Raw genomic sequence first — 24,377 nt, forward strand, 5'->3', positions numbered from 1 at the left:
AAGGCCTTAAGAGAGATTGTATAAACATTTGAATAAATGAATCATACACTTAATGGGAGTGTGGTCCTCTTGTGGACTATACTATGCAAGATACTCAGACTAGGCTTGACGTGCTAGGCCAGCCGAGTTGGAAAACCCAACATACCTGAGCATAGAGATGAAACCGATGAGAGTTTAGTAGGTTAACTATTGATGAGGTCGGAGCATGCCTAGATGAGAGCTGAGAGACTATGTGACCCTTGTGTGCGGTGAATAGCATATAGAGACATGACTAAAACATCATCATTGTATCATCACACGACATGTACATAGTTAGCCGTACGGAGATAGTAATCCACCATTGAGGGTGAAGCATGTACATGTACGAGAGATTACCCCTATGCACCGTAAAGTCATGGTTGCATTTGGCGGATCATGGTTTATCTCTAGGAGAGAACTTGAAATACACATACTAAGATTACGTCCCCTAATCCATTGATTGACTTTGACAGTCCAATCATGAGCCCCTGCAGTGAACTCTGGGTCATGGGAATTGCTGGGTCAATTTGAGAAAGCTAGTGTGGATCGTGGTCCACAGTTGAAGGTGGATTGCTTCTATGCGTTTATTAAATCCTAGATCTATTCGAATCTGATTCTCATCAAATTAATTTAATTTAATTAATTTTATGTTATTTGATTTTTAGAATGTTTGTTTGAATTTTTATAAATCTTTTGATATTTTAATTTTGTCATTTGGATTTATAAATCATGCGAAATTCATTTTTAAAGTTTTAAATAAACTAAGAGGTTTAAAAAAAATCTAAAAATCAATTTTTATTGTTTATAAAATTTGTGAGACCCTCCATAACTATTGGAGGCCTCATTTAAATCACATGGGACAAGTGGGTGGGGCCCATGAGTGGCCACCAAATGGTGGCACACCCCACCCATAGGGGATTGCATTTTCTTGGTAAATAATGTGAGAGGCATCTCATATTAGTTTGCTTTCTTTTTGTGGAGAGAAGCCTACTTACAATAAAAGAATGAAATATGTGGTTTTACAAAATCTTGAGAACCAAGAGGTTTGATTGAGAAATAAAGAATGAATATTTACTATTGGAGAAAGTAAAGAAATATTTTTCTTCTTTAATTTATTTGATGGGAATAAGTTTAGGAAGTGGGGGATAATGTTTTAGCACATTCCTTAGCATCTTGATAGTGGATCTAGGGAATGGATGACTCACATCTCTCACCCCACAAGTCTTTTTAGATTGACGGTCAAGATTTGCTCCTGCGATTTTATGATAAGCCCTAATGCATGAAAAATCTATAAAATAGTATTCTCCTCTCTTGTCTCTACACCTCTTAGTTACTCTCTCTTCTCTCTCTAAAATAGAATATCTCTCTAACTTCTCTAAGCGGCACGCCCCACATAGGTTTCTCTCTCTCTCTCTCTCTCTCACAAACTATCCTAAGGGAGGCATGAGCTTGAATCTCGCTCATGGATTTTAAATCAAGCTAGGTTTTGGTTATGTGATTTTTTGGGCAGCAAATGGATCATCCCTAGCTAGTAGTTTTTTCCCTTATTTCTTGGTTTCTATCTATATTGAATTAGGCCTAAGCATTGGGATCGATGTGTATTGTTTGGGTTTTGTCATAACAAGAAGAAATACCATCGGAAGGAGGATACTCGATGTAGGGTATATTAAACCCGATTGAGGTAATCTCCAACATCTTCTTTTGTTTCTTTCAATGTATCTTTTATTCTATTACTCAATTCCTTGAAATTATATTTCCACTACCAATCGTTTGCTCGCTCAAAAGGCAATGCATTAGCATAAAAACATCTGGGTACTGCCCGATCTTTTGCCTCACAAGAGATTGGGTCCAATTGCCTTGAGGAAGGGTCATCTATCCTTCTCTTGTTACTGACTACATCATGCTTTAATGCAGTTTCTTCAAACAAATTGTCCTTGAAACCCCCCAAAGTTTTTTTAAGAGTTACTTGGTATTTTCCTTTACAAGGCTCCTGCAGTGCCCTATGTTGATTAAGGTTATTTGTCGTAGGGTTTCACAAGCATATTGCAGTCCCCTAAGTTTTTCAAGGGTCACTTTGTCTACTCCTTTACAAGACTGAACCCCTTCTCCTCTGATCTTTAGAAGATGGACCCTCACTCTAGAATAACTTCCATGGAATTGTTTGTGCAAAATTTGCAGACCCAAAGTACTTGATCCACCTCTAAATCTTCGATTCTCTGTTATATTGACATAAGCCCACAAGGGTGTGGCATGGGATTGGAGACCAGCCAAAATAAAACCTACAAGAATTTTACTTTCTCAGAGCTTTAATCAACAACAACACTCAATGAACTTGCATCCTTAACAGAGGAAACATGAAAAAAAATCATACGATTGCGCCGTATTAGATTTCACTGATCAAGCTTATTAGTGACTAAGGGCACGCAAATTAACAGGAAAATTGGGGGAATGAAAATTCCTAGCCTTCTTGTTTGAAATTTCAGGGGTGTCTAGGCCCAAGAAAAGACTCAAAAGTATTGTACCATCAGAAAATGCATGATCATAGGCATTTGAAAGTCGACAAAATAACTCATCTTCTCCCTCTCAACTAGTTGAAGAAGAAAAGCCAGAGAAATCGAGAAAATATGGGGATTTGTTTTACCTGGTTAAGTCTACGGATGAGTTTTTGGCGAAGTTTCACTGAATTTAGTTTCGGCCCGAACTGAGGCCAACACCTCCCTCCGAGAGAAGAGATGTATATAAATAGCTACAGTTTTAAGGGGCTCTGTATGTTCGAAATGAAGGGTTCAATTCAGCATCAGTTGCAGTCGCACAGGCTTCCACTGCGTCATCGTCCCAGCTTCAAAACTTCTCGTGCGGTACAATCAAACCTAATTTTCTCTCTCTTAGTCTCTTCTCTGTTAATATGTACCAGAGAATCTCAATTATCTCTCTTCTTTCTCATGTTCTACTTTTATGGTGATCCATTTCCTCTGTTCTCACTAAAAAATCTGTGAGCTGGTATTGCATTTAGAGATTAAACCTTGGAGTGTCTCCTCCGATGGAAATTTTTCTTAGAAATTCTTCAAAAAGAGTGCTGATTATAGATAAACTTTTCGAATTTCCTCGAAAAGAGTACAGGCTTTCGTGTTATCCGGTGCTCTTGCGATCAAATTCCCTATTTTATTTCTTTCTGGTTTGTGTGATCCGATTCCTGAATATTTCGTTAGTTTTGTTCATTTTCCTCTTTTTTATTTGACATTTTTTATGCATCTTGCTATTGAACAATCTCGCTGTTTAGGATTAATACCTTAATGCAAGCCTTTATGTGTCTGTTTTTCTGTTGTTTTTCATTGTTAAAGAGAGAGAAACAAGAGCGAGAGGATAGAGCGAGGGGTAAAAAATGTTGTTTCCTTGATTTACAGAGAACTGAAATTTCGTTTTCATTATCAAACTAGAGAACTGAAAATCTAGTTTGCCTTGATCCAGAGAGAGACAAAGGTGGAAGCCTTATTTTCCTTGTGTGTGTGTGCGTGAGAGAGAGAGAGAGAGAGAGAGAGAGAGAGAGTCTGTTTCATTGTTGAGTTTCTCAAGATATCAGTTTCAACTTTCACTATTTAAATTTTTAAACCTTGACATTTCTCAGCCTTCTCCTGTGAAAGATGCGGGAAAATTCCAACCAGAGGAGGTCGCCATTAAAGATCATATCCCTGAAAATAACACTCTAGCTAGCTTCTTACCAGAAACCCCAGACCTCAGCCCAGAAACCAGCAAGATTGCAGGTCTACACAAGCAAGAGCGGCACATCTCTATTAACCACGAGAGCAAAGAAGAAGAGGAGGTAAAGGATTCAGAGGAGAAGCTCAAAGAAGAAGAGCAGGTAAAGGATTCAGAGGAGAAGCTCAAAGAAGAAGAGGAAGTCAAGGATTCAGAGGAGAAGCTCGCTTTTACTGCATTTCGTCTTTACAGAAAAATTGATGATGGAGAGTCAATGAGTAATTACAACACTGGTTTGGCCGTGGCACGCGATGCCCTAGCTTGTGCTTTCTGGATGATGGCTTGCTCCTGATGTTCTTCTTTTTCATCAAAAACCCTCATCCCTCTCAATCTGAGTCCTTTGATGGTCCCCCTCTCTCTTTCTCTTTCTCTTTCTCTGTGTGTGGGTGTATGAAAAAGCATCCACCACCTCCTTCCCTCACTTACTCAACGCGTATATTTTCAATATTTTCTTATTGATTTAAATCATTTTTGAAATTTTAAAGTTTTTAATTAAAGATAAAAGTAGACTGTCCGACGGTTATTCTAAAAAACATTTGACACTATCTACCTTTTACCTTGTTTGTTTAATGCTGCAGCCTTTTATAAACCGGAGTTGTATGCAGTGGGACTATTTATCTTTGAAGTTTGAGCTTTTATAAATATCTAATGAGATCACTTTTTATAAATGTTTACAGTGAGACAATTCCATTTTGAGCTTGGTTAATAGAAGAATTGCTGTCCACCTAATTTCACATTCAATGGTCGAGATTAATGTGACCACCTTGTATCAAAGGTTGTCTCATTCGATATTTTCCCGTATAAACCAAACCCTTTGGATAAATTGCCAAGTAACATATTATACTATACACGAGACCCGAATGATAATGTACAATTATACTAAATCTATGCTATGCACACTGCATGAACCGAGGACATTTCATATTTATCGTTAAGTCTGTATTTCTAAGCCGAAAGGAGTTTTTCCGCATCCAAACGATCTCATGCACTTGTGGGACCATACTATCCATTTCCTCCCTCAAACAAAACTCAATCTTAGAGTGTTTTAGGACCCCAATTTTTGGGGATGTAACCTTGTGAAACTTTTTCCAAATTACAATCTTTATGGGCTTGGATGATTAATGCTTCATTGAATAAAAATTATCCAAAATTTGAAGAGTGGCATCTAAGTATTAAAAAACTTAAAATCCTAATTTTTCTTATGAATATAATTATATGCTGATTTTAGGAGGTTCTCATAATTTCGTACCAAAAAATTCTTCCCAAGTTAGTCTTCTACCTAAGGGAGTAAGTGTGCAATATGCATGTGCCGGAACATAGTATACGTGCTTTTCTCCCCATTTCATCTTTAGGTACAATTGAAGTCTAATGCACGCTATATATATAGTTTGTGTAGCGTTCGTAAAACCGGCTGGTTAGAACCGGAACCGGCCGTTTAGATCGCTATAGATGGGGTGGCGAATTCGGTTACGGCTGGTTTTACGGCACACCTCATAAGAAGGCACTCTCAAAAAAAAAATCGGCACCAAAACCGGCCGTTTTGAGGTCGAAGCGGCAGGTTTTAGTATAAACCGACCGGTTTGAGGTCGAATCGGCAATTTTTAGTATAAACCAGCAGGTTTGAGGTCGAACCGGCAGTTTTTAATATGAACAGGCCGGTTTTTCCTAGCCGGTCCAGTTTACCGTTTTAACGCGGGATGTAACGGGGTTTTCAACGCAACAAATAACGGCCGTTATTTGATACATGCCCGTGATATTTCACAGAACAAGATTTTGCAGCTTTTTTTTTGTAGATTTTTTGTCTTTTTCGGTCAACTATTGATGTTATACACCGAAAAGTTTCTATAAATCGTCGATTATTGAATCAAAATTCCAAAAACAAAGAGTTCTTGGCTGATTGAAATGGGGATTTTTGAAAATTAGAAATTTCCGCCATTCTATCAAATGCAGCTTCAATATCTCATAGATTTTCATAAAAATGGAAGGCTTTGATTCATTGTTGAAGGATTCAATGTTCACATAGTTCAAATTTTCCAAAACGATGAAGATTTGAGGTTTTTTTGGGCCCGAAGTACTGCTGCTCGAAGAATTGTTTTTTATCGAAACAAATTGATTTTGGATCGATCAATTGATTGATTTTTATCGATCAATTGATTGATTTTTATCGATAAATTGATCGATTTTTGTCGAATTAATCGCTGAAGTTTGATCATAAAGGCCTCATGTATCAAATACACTAATTATTTTGATTTAATATTGATTAAATGTTTTTATATCAATTTTTTTTTGCTGCTTTTTTTTCTTGAAATTTTCTTGAAGTGAAAAATCCGCAATTTTTTGAATAAAGATCTCAATAGTGAATGAATCTTTATGAAATTTGGGGCATTTGAATCTTCATTAAAGTATCTAACATATCCCCATGTCAATTTGTTCAAAAAATAAAAGATTTGGGGTTGATTTTGACTCTAAAGTTTCTGTATTTTTGGGCTCGATTTTAGGGTTCTTAAAAAAAATTTGTTTTTCAATAAAATTACGTTTTGTTTTTATAAAAATATGTTATTTGTGATGAACATGAGAAAAAAAGAATATATTATTTTCTTTTTTTAATTTTATATATTTTTGGTGAGCATTTTGGATCGTTTTTTATGCTATTTATGTTTTTTACAAAATATGTCTTTTTTTTATGAATATGAGAAAAAAATATTTCCTCCTTTTTAATGTTATATATTTTTGGTGAACTTGTTGGATTGGTTTTAATGTTATATATGCTTTTTATAAAACTATTTTTTTTGTGATGAATATGAGAAAAAAATTTATTTCCTTTTAAGGTTATTTTTTGTGCATGTTTCTGTTGTCTTAGTTCTCAACTTCTTGTTTAGTTGTTATCCTAATTTGTTTTTTATTTGTTACAAGCTATCTATCATTTTTTACAACTTCATACTCCTTAAATTTGTTTATTAGCATCTATGAAGAAAAGAAGTAGAAACTAAAAAGTGTTTACTCATCTCTCATGTTTCCACATGCCGAAATGGACAAAAAATTAACCTTTTATTATTATTATTATTAATATGCATCTTAATTTTACATTTTAAAGTTGCCATCTTATATATAAAAAAATCATGTTAAAACCTAACTCAAAAGGTTACTGAGTAAATGAGATTTGGCCATTTTTAAAATCGATTTGGCTATTTGAAAATCGACTTGGCCATATTTTTTTAAAATATGTGATTTGGCCATTTGAAGCAATACTTAACACCTTGACCCACACCTTGGATTTGATAACCAAGTTACTGAGTAAATGAGGTGCTCTCTCTGACTACCTTGACTCACAACCATTCGAAAAATTGGGAACATCATGCTACAAAAAGATACGCTCTGAAATCCAATTCTAAACCCTATTAAAGGGTTTTTCAACATTAAAACAACATTTTTCATCATGAACATTAAAACATTATAGAAGCATATATTGTTGCATCATCCGTTGTTAGTTGGACTTTGTAACTTCATCAATTGAATTTATATGAAATTATAAGTTGTCTCGCATATCTCTATAATATTCAAATATTAAATTATATAAAAAAGTTGTTTCAATTTTTTTTATAAGATAAATGTAAGTAATATGATAGTGTATACTTAATCTAAGTTTTCTATTTTTTTCTGAGGGTTTTGACCCATTTTTTTTAAAAAAAATCTACTTGACTGGTTAGTCCGGTTAACCACTCCGGTTAGTCCTGTTCCGGTTCGAACCGCTCCTAGCCCCATGACCGATTAACCGTTCTGGTTCGATTTTGCAAACACTGGTCTATAGTGAATAATACTTGGAAAAAGAAGTATACTCCATCCCTAAAATCATAATACCAAATAACTCAAGGTCTATGGGGAATCTATAGACCCCTTTAGGTTAGAAGAAAACGACATTAATCCTCTATTTACCTTTTTTTTATTGTTTGAATTATAGCATTTACGGATTACCATCTTTTTTTTTCTCTAAGAGCATTAATATATAAGTGGAACTTGAGATGGCTCCTTTAACCCAACTTGAGGTTCAAGAGATGAGAGAGAAACGAGAGTTAAGGCGAGACTGTGAGAAAGAGAAAATGAGGAAGAGGTTTACAGGTGAGAAAGAACAAGAAAAAAAAAGGGGGAAATTCTCAAAGGCTTTGATGAACGGTTATTACAAAAAGTTAACAGGATAAATACAGCAATTTAGCCATGAAAAAGTTATAGAAAGCGCTGACTGCCCTTTTCCTGTTAACTTAGGAGGGGGCCATGCTCTTCATATGCTAAGGTGGTCATAAACATATAATTCATAGGAATCGGGCGAGGATCTCTAAGCACGCTGGGAACCAGATCAATTTCCAGTATTGACAAGGACCTAGGCTGGATCAGTGATTCTTGAAACACTGAATGATACATTTGTTTAGTTGGGCGAGAGATCCACCATTATTCGTCTTAAAGTTTTTAATTCATTTTAATGATGGAGTAATTCTTGAAAACAGAAAATGGGATATGGAGTTCTCGAATAACTTTATCTAGCAGTTGAAAAAATTTAATGTTTGTGTTCAATTCAGTGTTGTGAAATTTGCTTCGTTTCCGTCAAAGAGATCACAACGATTTTAGGCCTAGATCGATGCGAAGCTTGGTACCGTCACTTCGATCAACTTCGGGCCGATTTGACCGAAGCTTCAGTCTCTTCAGTCGAAACAAAGAAATATCTCTATTAAAGTATTTTTTTATATATTTTTAAATTTTTTATAATATATATATATATATTATTTATTGGAAAGGCGTTAAGAATAGTAAAGTGTCCGTAAGGAAGTAGGCGGATCCGGGAGATGTATAGTTAGAACTATAATGCCCTCCAATTGAGGCATCGTTGGGGATGTAGCTCACATGGTAGAGCGCTCGCTTTGCATGCGAGAGGTACGGGGTTCGATACCCCGCATCTCCAGAATGAGCCAACCGGACCGACAAGATTTTTGGACTTTTAGGGTTTCTATAAAGACGCAACCTTATGCGACATTAATCCCGACTTTTTTGGAGGGACTTTTTTGGAGGGTGCGGTTTCTATAAGGATGCACCTTACGTATCATTAATCCCAACTTTGGAGGGTGCGGTTTCTATAAAGATGCAACCTTATGTATGCAGCCTTGTGCCGACAGGGTTTTTGACTGATTTTTTTACTTTGGATGGTGCGTTTTTTATAAGGATGCAACCTTACGTATCATTAATCCCGGGTTTAGATGGTGCGTTTTTTATAAGGATGCAACCTTACGTATCATTAATCCCGGGTTTATATAAGGATGCAACCTTACGTATCATTAATCCCGGGTTTATATAAGGATGCAACCTTAGGTATCATTAATCCCGACTTTTGACTTTGGAAGGTGCGGTTTCTATAAGTATGCACCTTACGTATCATTAATCCCAACTTTGGAGGGTGCGGTTTCGATAAGGATGCAACCTTACGTATCATTAATCCCAACTTTGGAGGGTGCGGTTTTTATAAGGACGCAGCCTTTCTTACGTATCATTAATCCCGCATTCCTTATGTATCATTAATCCCGGTTTCTATATTGATGCAGCCTTACGTATCATTAATCCCTTGTGTCTCTTGTGCTGACAGGATTTTTTACTTTGGAGGGCGAGGATTATTTCTTTTCTTTTTCTATGAGGGTGCGATTTCTACAAGGATGCAACCTTACGTATCATTAGTCCCTTGTGTCTCTTTTGCCGACAAGATTTTTAACTTTGGAGGGTGAGGATTATTTCTTTTCTTTTTTTATAAGGGTGCAGTTTCGATAAGGTTAGAACCTTTAACAATCCAATCAAGGGTCACCTTAAAAATTTATCATAACATGTAATTTTGTTATAAAAAATTCTTAGTATTATCTTAAGAGTAATGATCCTACGGGATCCTCCTTCACCCATGTGTGTAGGACCCCAAATGATCACCATTAAAGTTGGCATGGATCTCTATAAAAGGTATCACATTGGTGTGAGACTTGACTTTTCTATAGATCTGTGCCAACTTTAATGGTGATCCTTTGGGGTTCTATACACATGGGTGGGGGAAAGTCCTATAAGATCATTTCTCATATCTTAAAATCTATTTTCATATGTAATTAGAAAATTTTAAATTTCAAAAATATCCAAAATCAAGTAGATCTATAAATATATGAAAATCTTGAAAATGGACAGTCTATATAATGTGTTGCTATATGCACTATTTTCGGGACTCAATTTTTTTTTTTTTTTTCATATTCATACATCCCAATGTCGAGATGATCAATTAGAGGGTGTTTTCAACATTAAAACCAATTTTTCGATAGATTTTTGAGGTCCATATGTGATTCTACATTTTAAGTATGCAACCTTATATAAACTTTTCTCTTTTTATAATCCCTAGGCCTTATAAAAACTATAAAAACTGCATCTTTTTTCAAAGGCAAATATTAATCTTTTGAGCAATGATCTAATGCATCGGTTGTATCATAGTATAATGCAACAATACTTCTAAAAAACCATGTTTGTGGCATTTATATGACCTAAAATTTTGCACACACACTCTCTTCATCTCAATAATCAATCCCCCCCCAAAAAAAAGGTTCAATTTGGATCATAGATATAGTCAAAATGAGTCCCCTCCAAAACAAATCTAGACTATTCATCTTGTGAATTTCAAGATCTTAGCCTTTATAAACTCAAAATCATTTTTTTTCCTTTTTAACATTGTTCAACTAGTGATAATAAAGCCATCCAAAAAAATTGGAAATGAAAAAATTCTTCTAATGCCTAGATCTAAGCATCTCACCAAAATGAACGGCCAGTATTAGTTGGGCTAAAAAAGTACTTTCTAGGTTGTGTTTTCAAATTTTTTTTTTTTTTTTGTGATTTTTTATTAGAATAAAAAAAATGTATATTTCAAAATTTGTATCAAACAAATATCCATAAGATGGTTTTTTAAGGTTGTTGCATCATATTACTATACAACGGTTGCATGAAATCATTGCCCTAATCTTTTGAGCAATGCCTATGCCTTGTAAAAACTGCATCTTTTTTCAAAGGCAAATATTAAAATCTTTTTTCAAAGGCAAATATTAAAATAAGGCTAAGGGTTGCATAAAAAAATAAAGCCTCAACTCAAAACTCATAAAAAATTATAGATTTGTTGTTGAAAAACCTTCAAATCAATCATCTCAGCCTTGATCACTATGAGTGTGAAAAGAAAATAGGATTTCACGCTCTGATTTCGGGTTGAGGCCTTTTTTTTTTTTTTTCATATGGCTTAGGCCTCATAAAAATTGCATATTTTTCTAGAGAAAAATATTAAAATCATAAAAATTGCATATTTTTCTAGAGAAAAATATTAAAATAAGGTACTTTATGGAAAAATAAATAAAGCTTCAACTCTACCAAAAAGTATAGTTTTATTATTGAAAAACCTTCAGATTAATCATCTTGACCTTGATTATCATGGTTGCAAAAACAAAACAAGGATTGCAAGCCCTAAAAGTAATGTAAATCGTAAGAAGCTGCATGGACAACCCATTCCCAATTGTTCATGGATTCACGAGATCTGCTATATTTTAAGCTGCAAATTTCATCCTCAAAAATAGATTATAGAGCCATTATAGGGATTTCCACGGCCCAAAGTGTTTCCAGACAAGATTTGAAAGTGAGACTTCATTTTCTTTTTTCATAAGTCCTAGACTTATTGAAACTGCATCCTTTGCCAAAACACGAGGCTCTGTAACGAGTGTTTGTGAGCGAGATATTCTCTGTAACGAGCGTTTGCGAGAGAGGGAGAGAGAAGGGAGGGAAGTGGTTGCATGATTATGGTTTGGTTGCAAGAGAATTGCCCGACAAGAATGAGTGAATAAGCGCGAGTGCTTCACCGGGCTTATTAAGCGGCACCAAATGACCCGCCCCTCTCACCGTCACAAACGTGAGCCCCTCGAATTCCACAATTCTTCCACCCACCTGCATCCATATCAATACTCTTAAGCTCGCTCCTTTTATGGGTGCAACCAACGGGTCAGTCCGACCCGACCTGATTCAAAATTAAAATATTTATATATTTAAATATATTTCATATTAGGATTCGAAAATATTACCAATGCATGTGACCGGACCGGGATTCAGACTTAGACTCAAATAGTATTCGGCTCTAAAATTTAAAATTGGACCTGACCCACCCGCCGGGTCCCATTTTTGAACCCATACCAAGACCATGATCCGATCTGACTCCTTTCCTCTTCACTTTACAACTATTATTTTTAAAAGAAACTAAAAGCTAGTGAACCTTGCGAGAAGAGATGATTAGGTTGATCCGCCAAGTGAGAGGGACGAGCTCATCCTAGCAGCGTTTAAAATACCGGATTCTTGAATGTTAAAAAAAAAAAAACAAATAAAATAAAATTTAAGAGCTAGGAGTAAGTCTTGGATTGGTCCTTTGGTGACCCGATCTCAATCCAGATTTGGCCAATTCTCAAAGGTCAAAAAATCATAAATAAGGTTTTGACAAGTCCATCGGCAAAATGTGATAATCATAACCTTGTTGGATGATTTATATGGAAAATAAATCAAAGAAGAATGTTTTAACTGAAAAATTACCTGATTGTTGTGGTACCAGGTGCGCCATGGTGTCTTAAGAGAGAGGGCCATGGACTCTAACCAGTATCTCGTCCCGATCACTGGCACTCGACCGTCAATATCCCCGCTGCCCAGACACAAATGTAATTAAATTATTTATTTAGGCATAAAAGTTCCAATAGTTTTCTTTTTATCAAATAAAATGGACCTGCATTAGCTTTGAACCTCTCCTTCTTAGAGTTGCAGCTATAGTCGTTTGATTTTGCATCGAATAGTTAAATTTAATTGTGATATCTTTCTATCAAAGGAAAATTGTTTCATATAACGGGGATCGCATTTCTACTTTTACGGTCCCCAAGCTATAAAGAATCCATCTTAATGATGGATGCAAATAGGTGGTCCATCTAAAAACAATTGAAATTAAGGGTTCAAATATTTTTTTAATAGAATTATTATTTGTAATTTTTAAAATTTATTTAGTTATTTATATTCATGATCCCGATGTTAAAGATTACATATCTTTAAAAAATAGGTCAAAAAATCCATCTCAAAAATAGAAACCGTGTCTTTTATCAAAAGCAAATAGTCTTAATTGTATACTCCAGTTTAAGAAAGGGAAAATATTTCCATACCTTTTATTTTTAAGTTTCATTTCACAATAGACCCAAAATTTTAAAAGATATTTTGGGGTAAAAAAATTGTAGATTTTATTTTTTCTAACCCTCTTGAGTTAATTTAAACTTGTTTTATTTATTTTTTGCTTCATTTCACAATAGACCCAAGGTTTTAAAAGATATTTTGAGACATAAATATTGTAGATTTTATTTCTTCTAACTTTCTGAGTTAATTTAAACTTGTTTTTTTAAGCGAAACAATTCTAAAAGACTTGTTTTTTCTAAAAGCCATCATCCCAAACTTCTAGAGAGAGACAGAAAGGCTTCATTGAGGTGAGAAATTACCGGGAGGGGAGAGAGGTTTTTGGAAAAACACAAGAGGAGAGAGAGAGTGAGAGACACAGGAAGAGAGCTATATAAGTGAAGAAAGAGAAATGATTGGGTTTAAAAAGAACATATCTTTCTCACATTTGTTTAGGTTAAAAAATAGGTTTAAAGTGCCAAGGGGTTAGAAGATATCTTTTGAAGCCTTAAGTTTATCAAGAAATGAAACCTAAAAATTGAATATATGGAGATATTTTTCCTTTAAAAAAAAAAGTCAAGCCGCCATTTAAATGGATCACATATATACTCAATATGGGCGGGTAGAGTTTATATAATAAACATTTCCTAATATCGCCAACGCCAAATATTGGCAAATTTGAGGTTTATAATGGTTGTTATTATCAGCATAACGCCGATATGTTTGTTGAAATTTGAGAACAAGAGGCGATATAAACCCCCTTATATACATATTTCTCAAGACATCACCCATCGTATAAATTTATTGCATGGATATATTAGTAAATAAAAATTAACACTACCATTGTCTCACTTATAACGTCTACCATCATTGCTATTTTTCCAAATACGGCCCCCTTTTTATGGGGCTCCCACTGCAACAAATCTTTAATGCCAATTTTGAGATTATTATTTCCTTTACATGTGAGATAGGGTTGACAATTTACTCGATCTGGATTTGAAATTCAAATTTTGAATTCTATTCCGATCATGGATCTAAAATTTGGATCCAAATCCAAATTTTAGATTTTAATAGTAATTTGGATCGGATTCAGATACAGGGGGATCAATTACAGATCTAGCCCAATTTTTAAAATAGTATATATTATATGGATCTGAATATTTTGAATCTGATCAGATCTGGATTTATATCCGGATTCCATATATACTTTTTTTGGATCCAGATCTGATCTATGTGTAACCGAATCCAATTACAAAAATTCTGAGCCCTAATGTGAGAGAGAAACATCTCCATGTCCATTAATATAGCAAATAGGGCCAATTTGGTTGGTTCCCTGTATATGGTTTGTATTTTCAGGCGAAACATTTGATTGATTTAGGAAACTCAAAACACTTGATGATTGGAAGTACCTGTAAACCCATATTTTGAGGCCGGCTTTGATCAGCTTGGTATAGATGGGTAGAACAGTAAGCACCACATAGTTGTACGCTTCAAATATCGAGTTGCTATAATGACCAAACTAACGGAATTAATTAGAAAATAGAAAGAGGATGTATATTTTTAGCACTATGATTGTTGCAATGAACCGAAATAAGTTAAACAAAAAATATTGTATACTATGAGACCATTTATTTTTGTTTCAAGTAAGTCACAATTGCTCCTAGTCATTACATGTTAAATTGGACGACTTGGGGTGTATCACAAAGTTTGAGAAAAAAAATTTGAACTTCAAATCTAGTGGGTGACATGCTCATAACCACTTGATTTGAAATTTGATTGACAATAGTGATTGTGACCTTCTTGTATTAGAAGTAATTGGTCTCTTTGATATTTTTTCTAAACAAAAAATATAACATATATATATATATATATATATATATATATATATATATATATATATATATATATATATATATATATATATATATATATATATATATATATATATATATATATATATATCACGTTTGGGACAAGAAGGTCACAATCACTACTCACAGTAGCGTCGGACATAAAATCAGGTGGCTAAAAATGTGTCACAAAATTTAAAATAGATTTTGTTGAACTTTGGGCACAGTTAATAGTACTTCTTTAACTGATAAGTGATTGTTGAAGTTTACATCTACCTAAGTAGAGGGTGACTGTAACCTTTTTGTTCTAAAAACTTTAATAGTCTTATTATATAGTTCACAATTACCTTAAATAAATAAATAAAAACCAGTTGTCTGTTTGCATGCATTATATTTGTATAGAATAACATTGGATGAGATTTACTTGCAAGACTGCCAATGTACACGGATAGGGGATTTGGAATGGAAAGCTTCTTGTACATCATCTCTGTTAAAATATGCTTCGGTGTGCACTTCGTAACATGGATCATACCCCCCCAATATCCTCATCCTCCTCAGCTTTACCTACATAGAGTATTAAAGCTATTATCCTCATTGCTTTTGTGAACAAAACATAACTTCTTGCCTATAGTGTATAATTTATGTTCCTTCATTCCATAATATTTATTTGTGGACCAAAAAAAAGGGAAAAAGTTTATATAAAGTTGAGGCCCTAAACAATCAAACTAAGGCATATATCAAAAAGTTCACTAGATGAAGTTGTTTCGATGTCAAAAAACCCTCAAATCTGAGCATTTCGATTTTGAAATGTATGTACATGATAAAAATAAATTTTAAGTCTTGGAAAAGGTGCATATTTCAATGTATTTTCCTGGACTGTCAATTTTCAAGATTTTCACTGTTTATAGATCTGCTCGGTCTACAATATTTTTGGATCTTAAAATTTTATAATTAAGATGAAAATAAACTTTCAAGCCATCACAAAGATTTCCAGTATTGAAACGACATCTTTGGATACTATTTGAAGGTGCACCTTACTTTGATTGTTTTGAGCCTTTTTTTTTTTTTTTTTGCATACAGATACAAATGAGAATAATTCGGATAACCATCATGATTGAAGTAATTTGGAAAAAAAATGTTAGAGAAGTAATAAATGATTAAAAATCCCAAAATACTCTCTCTCTCTCTCTCTCTCTCTCTCTCTCTCTCTCTCATTTTGAACAAAACATGCATATTAAGCCTATAATGGCTGAACTTCTTTTAATTAATTAACCCTTTTAACAAAAGTTTTTGAAGAGTCGGGCTTGGGCTTTAGTGGTTAGAAATTGATGATAGCAAGCTCATGTCAAAAGTTCGATTCTTACTATTAAACTACAGGAAAAGAAAAAAAAAAAAAAAGAACTAGAAAGTTCTCAACTATTTTTGAAAAAAAATATATTTAATTAGAACAAGTAATGTAGGCCCAGTTATAAATTTATAAGTAGCAATGTCTATTTGACAATGGAACCAAAAGTTACCTTATCATCACTACTTCGAGAGGAAGACGACGACGTTGGAAGTGATGATGTGCGGCTGAGAGTGCATTTTGGGGCATAGATGTTGTATATGTCAATCTCCTTGTACTGTTCGAAAAGCAGATTAATGGCATTTGCACACTCCCTCGTCCAATTGCTGAGCTTAAAATTGCAGGCATGGTTCACTTGTTGGTACAATTGGTCGGAGATCACTGAGTGGCTCCAGGCATACTCCACAAGCCCCTTGCTATCATAAAAGTCCTCAGTCTCAGGATTCCCCACCTGGACGTATGATTCATGAGTAATTTTCTATTGGGATTGTCTTTAAAAGAGACCATTTATTTTTTATAGTAGTGGTCATAATCATTTTTACTCATTACATGTCAAACTGGATGGTTTGGGGTAAGTTACGAAATTCGAAAAAAAAAATTTAGAACTTTATGTCTATTCAATGATACTCTTACAGCTATCCATATTGAAATTTAAAAGACAAGAATGATTGTGACGTCCATATACAAAAGATAGATGATTTCTTTGTAGACAATCTCTTTTCTATTTTTCGTTGGATCATAAGTTTTTGAGAAATTAACCAATTATTGGTATTTAAGAAATCTCCCCCAATTTTCCTAATTTATTATGTAAATGCCTTTTTTTCAAAAGTTTATATAAAGCTGCAAGTTGTAACTTTATTTGTAGCAATAAAGTTGCAGTAATTTACATTGTCTATTATATTTAGACGGTGTAGATTAGGTACTATATATATATATATATATATATGTCATATATTGATATTGTCTTAAAAGATATGTTAAATCAACATCATCCAAGTAAAATGGATGATGTATAGTACCGCAACCTTATTTCTACAAATAAAGTTGTAACCTTATACATTGCACTCTTTTTAAATACCATCTTAATTCGCAAATTACCACCACTTCAAATCTTTAAAATCCATGATGACTAAGCTATTTTAGGACTTTAGATCTTGTTCTAAGCGAGATTATGACTTTAGAACTTGTCAAGCCCCCATATACCCCTATCTACCTCAATCTTTTTCTTTTCCTAATTTGGCACCACTTCAAGATCCAAAGTCATGAATATGGGGCATGACTTTGAATCTTCAAGATAAAAAGTTATAGATGCCTTTAGATCTTAAGTGACAGCAAAATAGGCTTGATTTTAAATCTTCAAAATCTGAAGTCACATAACTGTTAGTCTTGACTTCACATCTTAAAGATCTAAACGGGTGTCTTTCCAAAATATAGTACACCGGTTAGTATAGTCCACTATATAACTTCACAACAATCCTCAAATTTGGAAAATCTACATAAATATGTCGGCACCAATATAGTGCAGTGCATTGGGGTCTCTCGGTCAATTTGATTTAATTCAAGGATCTCGCCATAGGAGATTTAAGTGTGGGCCTAATATTCATGAGGATTATTTGATAAGGGTTTGTACCATATACTAGATTTGGTGTTTACCCTTTTTTTGTGTGGAATATATAGGGACCCAAATGTCACAATGTATACTTTTTTATATATATTTTTGTGCGTGTGTTAGTTATATAGAAAGTGCATTTATATAAGGGTGCAGTTGGCATACGGATGCATCCGTAGCTGTAGAGGTAAGGAGCACCTTCAAATTTTATTTTGGTATATAATTTTGATATAAAATGTTCTTAGGATTATCTCAAAATCTATTTTTATATTTAATTATAAAATTTTAAATTTCAAAAATGGTTAAAATTAAGTAGATCTATAAAAATATGAAAATCTTGAAAATGGACGGTGTAGATAATATATTGTAAAATGCACTATTTCTAATACTTCAAATCTTTTTATTTTTCATGGTCACACATCTCAATGTCAAGATGATTAATCAAAGGGTTTTTCAATATTAAAACTACCTTTTCCGATAGAGTTTTTAGGTGCATTCGTAGTTCTACATTATAAGGTTGCATCTTTATATAAACTTTTTCCTTTATATAAAGTTGTCAATCTTAAAGTATCAAAATAAAGTTCACTTTTAAATTTTGTTAAGATACGATTCTGGTGTAAAAAAATCCTGTATACAGCATAAAAAATTATTTTCGCTGCTAATTATGAAATTTAAAGCTCCAAAGATGACCTTTGACAGGTTTAAATGGTAGAACATGATTCGTATAGATGATCATAAATTGTTGGATAAAACTCATATTATAATGATGATGATTACGATAAAAGCTCCAAAAATGGTATAGATCCAGTAGATCTCTAAACACTTAATAATTTTGAAAATGGACGGCCTAGATAATGTGTTACTAGATGTTTTTCCTTTTTGTCAACATTCATACATTTCGAGATCGAAACAATCAATTGTAAGGTTTCTTGGCATTGCAAGAACCTTTACGAGGTGAATTCTTGAGGTGCACCCTGCTTCTACACGGTTGACACCTTATACAAACTTACTTCCTCGTAAAAGATAAATTGGTTTTCTAGGTCAAACTTTAAGGGTTCGGATTTTTTGATGGAAGTCTTTTGTGCATCTATGGACTCATGCACCCCAAAATATTTTGCCAGAATTAGGACTCAAGATGCATCCCAAATCTTTGAAAATGTATCAATGCTTGAGACCCATGAATTTGGATATCCAAAAATATTGCGGATTTGATGAACTTTGCATAATTAAAGTTATCAAATGAAATAAACACAAATCAACTATACTTCCAAAAAAAGAAAAACACAAAATAGACTATTGGTAGGGCTGAAAATTCATTTTCTTTTCTATTTTTCCCTCAATCCATGACCAGGGAGCTTGAGATCCTAAATCTCTAGAGTTTTGGATAGTCAATCCATTTATAATATCAAATTAGGAAGGGTGGACCTATAAGTCCGCATGTGACCTTTGAGAAAGGGGTTGGGATGGTCGTGGTAGCCCCCGCACCCTAGTCACTATATTGTGGTTTTCATTCCCACCGCTAACAATTTCAAAATGTTTAACTCCTAAACCACTTGAAAAAATGGGTAAGGGCCTCTCTTTCCCACTGAGTTATCGCAAAAAAAAAACGACGACCCTTAGCTTTTGTGGCTCCCTCACCCAAGCCAACATGTCTACCATTAACATAAGACCAATGGGACATCTATGACCTACGACACTCAGAATACGAACTTCTTATATCATACATGTATATATATAATCTATTTTCAGGCATTTTCTAAAATAAGTCTTGAAAGAGAAATGCAGAGAAAGAGAAGAAGCTCACGATGAAGCCTTTGAGATTTATGAAATGATTTCTTTTATTTTTGTTGCCGTCATATATAAGGTCCGCCAGTTGAGGCACATAGTGACCTACAGTACCCGAAACACGAGTTTTATCGTAGACAACAAAAACAATAACAACAACAACAAAAATAATAATAATAAAACTCCATGAGGAAATAAGCGAAAAATGTGTACCTGCATAGCTTTCTCCCGAAATAAAAAAATCATGGCCTTGATATCGAGGAAACCTTTTCATCCACTTTAGCAGGAAACTGTAAGCATCTTTGGCTATGTCATGTACCGAACAGCGCAAAAAAAAAAAAAAAGAAAAAAAAAGAAAAAAAAGAAAGAAAGAAAGGAAGAAGATATCAATAACCCATTAAAAAATTCTTATGATTTTCTTTTAGAAAATTTTGTCTAATCGAATTAAATCTTAGAAAGAAAATATAATTAATGATAACGGGGAGCTTACCTACGAATTTGTCGTCCAAATTGATGAAATCGGAGGATGTGTTGCTGTAGGAAAACCCAACTCCAATGGGAGATTCCAAAAATAGCACATTTGCTTCTGCGATGATTATATAGGGGCACTATTGTCATTTTCTATAGAGGGGCAAAATAGTCATTCCTTTAGAGAGTGGGCATTTTCATGGGTTGGGTCCGGGTTCAGGTTCAGGTTGGGTCCAACTCAATTGGACCTAAACCCAACCCACTAGATTAGGTCTGGTCCAGGTCTATAAATATAGTAAGTGTAAAAATTATTTTATATATTTTATTCTATAAACTTCATATTATTTATAACCAATTTGTATTAGTATATGTGGATCAAGTTGGCCTTGACCTCGACCGAGACCCAATCAGGTCAAGGTCAAGTACGCCCAAACCCAACCTGGACCTTCTAACTCTCAACGACAACAAAAAAAAAAAAAAAGTCGAAGTGAAGAAAGAGAAACCTTCTCCCTAAGAATCCCTTTAAGCTTATATAATAAGTACATTATATTAAAAACTATATCATATAGCACACCTTAAACATACCTCCAAATTTTATTATAAATATAGTTTTGTATAAGGTTGCAACCTTAAACAATAAAATTAAGGGAAAATATCTTTTTATTTTTTATTTTTAACTTCCATATCTTATGAGATCCAAGAATAGAAAATATTACTTGTAAACAAAATATTTCCATCTTTTCTATCTTACAACCCCTTGGACTTTTTTGACTATAAATTTTTTACCCAAACAAATGACGCCCAATTCAAACTCCATCTCTCTCTCTTCATTTCTCGGTGAGTTTACCAGCCAAGAAGTTTAGCTTGAGCTCGAGCACGAGAACACCTTTTTAAGTGTGAGAGAGAGATGGATTTTGGGTTTTAGAGAGAGATGGAGTTTTAGAGAAAGATGGAGTTTTAGAGAGAGAGATGGAGTTTGAGTTTTAAAAAGAGAGATGAAGTTTAGAGAGAGACAATGATGTGAGTGTGAGAGATGGAGTTTGGGTTTTAGAGAGAGATGGAGTTTTGAGAGAGAGAGAGACGATCATGTAAGAGAAAGATGGAGTTTTAGAGAGAGAGAGAGATAGAGTCATTTCATAAGTTGTTAAGGTCACTAATATGTAGTCAAAAGGGTTTAGGGGGTTGGAAGATAGAAAAGATAGAGTCATTTTGCTTATAAGTAATATTTTCAATTCTTGAATCTAATGAGATATAAAAGTTAAAAATAGAGAATAATAGAATATTTTCCCAAAAATAAAAGCACACGTCCAAATTTTATCATAAATATAATTTTGATGTAAAAAATTCGTAGGATGGTTTGAGAATCTATTTTCATCTCTAATTATAAACTAAAAAAAACGGTATAAAGCAAGTAGATTTATAAACACTTAGAAAATATTGAAAATGAACGGTCTAGATAATATGTTGTAAGATACAATATTTTTAGGACTCAAAACCGTTTTTTCTTTTCATATTCATACATCTCGATTGAGATGATGAATTAGAGGTTTTTCCAACATTTAAAAAAAAAAAAAAACAAACAAACAAACCTTTTATGATGTATTTTTGAGGTGCGCTTTAAGGAAAATTATTTCATGTATGTACATGTATCCATCTTTATATGCAAGTATGTATTTCATCTAAAAACAATGGAACCTAACGGTCCAAATGCTTTCTTACTATAGTTATTATTTCTAGCTTTTTAAATTTACTTATTTTTTCATATTCATAATCTCCATGTTAAAGATTACATGTCTTTCAAAATTAAGTTAAAAAATCTATCTCAAAAATAGATTTCTTAATAGACCCGCATTTCTATACATGCGTGCTTGGCCACATAGAAACAGGGTTGCACTTTAATTCTACATTTTAAGATTGCAATCTTATATAAACTTTTTTCAATAAATAATGCATATCAAATATTCGGGTTGGGTAACCTAGACCCGGATCTGACCTAACCTGTCAGGTCCTTACTTTTGGACCCGGACCCCATCCATTGACTCCAGAATACGACCCAAACCCGGACCAAATCATGTCGACCCCGTCAAGTACGCGGGTCAACCCGATCGGTCACCCACCCCCTACTAACTGCTAACTACACATTCCCACAACACCGATGACAAAACTCTCTTGATAAAGAAATTTTGGTAAAAAGTAGTGAGCATAAAATGTATGTCAAATAAAAAAAGGATATATAAGCAAACCTTGAATCCAAGAGTATTTGTTGTGGTCAAGCCCATTTCCTTTGTTGTTAACCCTGAAAGGGCCCAATTCCACTGCCGCTCCATAACCAACAGAAGAACAACCCGGCCCTATCCAAATCATGTGAAATAAATAGATAAAATAAAATAAATGACAGATAATAATAATCATAGTCATTTATTGATAAAAAAAAGCGTCCTCGCTTAAAGAATTTTTAAGAGACCTAGGTGTTGTCAAAAGATTATATGGTCCCGACAGAGTATATTCTTCATTCACCAGCTTGGGTAAAACTATATCTACAAGTATTTTTAGAATCTCAAATTTTATAAAAGTAACTACCTTAATGCAGTGACCAAACATAAAAATCAAATGTACACACTGCGTGAAAAAATAATTCCTTAAGATTGAATACACAATACAAAGCGTCCAATTTTCAAAACAATCAAATCTAATTATTGAATAACTCAAAATCCAAATTTTTCTAGATATTATTCTAAAGTGGATATTGAAATTGAGAGCATAGAACCTCCTTTTAGGTAGCTCTCTTTTGCCCCCAAGCAAGTGCACAATACGCTCCCGCAATATCATGTTATATATACACACAAATTAAAAAATAAAACAAAATCATGCTATACACATGCTTGAGTGTTTAATAAATGTAGTTCAAGTATAAGGTCGCACCATGCTTTCCAATCTTGCTGACACCACTCACATACACCTTTAGAATAGCTAACTTTCTAATCTATACAAAAAAATGAGTAGGGAACTGTCTTTCTTACTGAATTACCCAATAAGCAAAAAAAAAGAAAAAGAAGAAGAACATGTAAGGGTCGGAACGGCTAGGCCAAGCCCATCAAACCGGGCCTGTACTAACCCTGGCCCGGCCATAGGCTACTCTTTGCAGCCCATGCCCTACCTTTTTAGGCCCGGGCCGGCTGCCCAGTCCATTGCTAGCCGTAATCAAGTAGAGGTAATAAATCCCATTGAAAAAGGTGGCTTAACCATGGCTCTGTTTATGAATAAATGAGATTTGCTTATATACAAAGAGAGGGGGAGAGAGAGAACCTCCATTGAGCCATAGGAGCAAGGGCTTGTGAGTGGGGTTCGATAAAGCTTGGAAAAACCAGTAAAAAAGAGCTCTCCCATGAGAAGCATTCACAGTGATGAAGCCTGAGAAGTGGCATATGGGTGGGGATATAGAAGGCTGACCAGGTAGCTTTATGACTTTGTCAGGATGTTGGGGGCATCCAACCAATTTTTCTTCTCCATGAGCTTCAATGGCAGTGGAGTGAAGAAGCACAAACACCCACAGGACAAATAATAAGCCATTGATAGATGCCATTCCTCCCTTCATTTGCTCACAACCACAATAATTCGCAGAGAATTTGGAATGAATACAAGATAAGACTCGGGGTATCTTTAGGTTTTATATTATATTTTATGTTGTATTTTAGTGTATTATGTTGTCACTTGTTTGGTTTGTACTTGCTGGCTTATAGCGCAAAAAATGTTTTTACCTTGTGGGGTTTTCTGCCCATACATAAACCTTCTTTTGATTTTTTTTTTTTTTTTTTTAATGCATTTTTGTTGGGATTTTCACAATGGATTTATAATGCAAATAAAATTAGGGTTATTTTATTATTCTTTTGTTTATTTTTCTTAAGAATAAGAAGTAAGTTGTGATAATTAACGGGAGGAAGGATTTTGGTAAGTATTGTTAAGTGAGAGGATTTTGTAGAACAAATTAAGAATAGTCAAAGATCATGTGAGAATAAAAGAACTATTTTGAGGAAGTTTGTGAGATGACGAGAGAAAATAGGGAGAAAACTTGTAATGAGATAGAGAGGAGATTTATGTGGAAATTGGAAAGAGAAAGAGATAGGAAAATGGTATCAGAACTTTAGAGAGATAAGAGAATTTATTTAGGGTGGGTTTTTTATTTGTTTATTTTTTTATAAAGTCTATTTAAAGAGAATAAATCCTTATTGTAAATAACATAGTGAATGAGTTCAGTAAAATTTAGTTTTAAAGATTATTTTTTGGGTAGATTTTTTTACAGACTTTGAGAGATAGT

At 33.9% G+C, this 24,377-nt stretch overlaps 2 protein-coding genes and 1 non-coding gene across 7 annotated transcripts; 2 read left to right on the plus strand and 1 right to left on the minus strand.

The window, feature by feature from the left end:
- Positions 1 to 2,787: 2,787 nt before the first annotated feature.
- LOC110007007 (uncharacterized) lies at positions 2,788 to 4,442 on the plus strand. The gene is made up of 2 exons (XM_020665561.2): positions 2,788 to 2,876; positions 3,644 to 4,442. The coding sequence occupies exons 1-2, from the start codon at positions 2,796 to 2,798 to the stop codon at positions 4,064 to 4,066; spliced, it is 504 nt and encodes a 167-aa protein (XP_020521220.2). The 5' UTR covers positions 2,788 to 2,795; the 3' UTR covers positions 4,067 to 4,442.
- Positions 4,443 to 8,652: 4,210 nt separating this feature from the next.
- Positions 8,653 to 8,725, plus strand: TRNAA-UGC (transfer RNA alanine (anticodon UGC)). The gene has a single exon. It is a non-coding gene; the product is annotated as a tRNA-Ala (tRNA).
- Positions 8,726 to 11,361: 2,636 nt separating this feature from the next.
- Positions 11,362 to 23,739, minus strand: SCPL33 (serine carboxypeptidase-like 33). Of its 5 annotated transcripts, none has more exons than XM_006841411.4 (10): positions 23,369 to 23,739; positions 22,306 to 22,413; positions 20,085 to 20,180; positions 19,808 to 19,900; positions 19,614 to 19,699; positions 16,373 to 16,651; positions 15,280 to 15,419; positions 14,415 to 14,510; positions 12,391 to 12,496; positions 11,362 to 11,757 (listed from the first exon to the last, which is right to left on the minus strand). In XM_006841411.4, exons 1-10 carry the CDS (start codon positions 23,655 to 23,657, stop codon positions 11,611 to 11,613), a joined length of 1,440 nt encoding a protein of 479 aa, XP_006841474.1. In that variant the 5' UTR covers positions 23,658 to 23,739; the 3' UTR covers positions 11,362 to 11,610. The 5 variants fall into 5 exon arrangements, with proteins under 5 accessions (XP_006841474.1, XP_088714990.1, XP_088714991.1 ...); XM_088858864.1 differs by having other exon boundaries at positions 11,362 to 11,827; positions 23,369 to 23,708; XM_088858865.1 differs by having other exon boundaries at positions 19,808 to 19,884; positions 23,369 to 23,695.
- Between the last annotated feature and the right edge of the window lie 638 nt (positions 23,740 to 24,377).

The sequence above is a fragment of the Amborella trichopoda genome, chromosome 2 (assembly GCF_054954075.1).
Source record: "Amborella trichopoda isolate Santa Cruz 75 chromosome 2, AtrichopodaSantaCruz75HAP2 v2.0, whole genome shotgun sequence".
Classification (NCBI taxonomy): domain Eukaryota; kingdom Viridiplantae; phylum Streptophyta; class Magnoliopsida; order Amborellales; family Amborellaceae; genus Amborella; species Amborella trichopoda.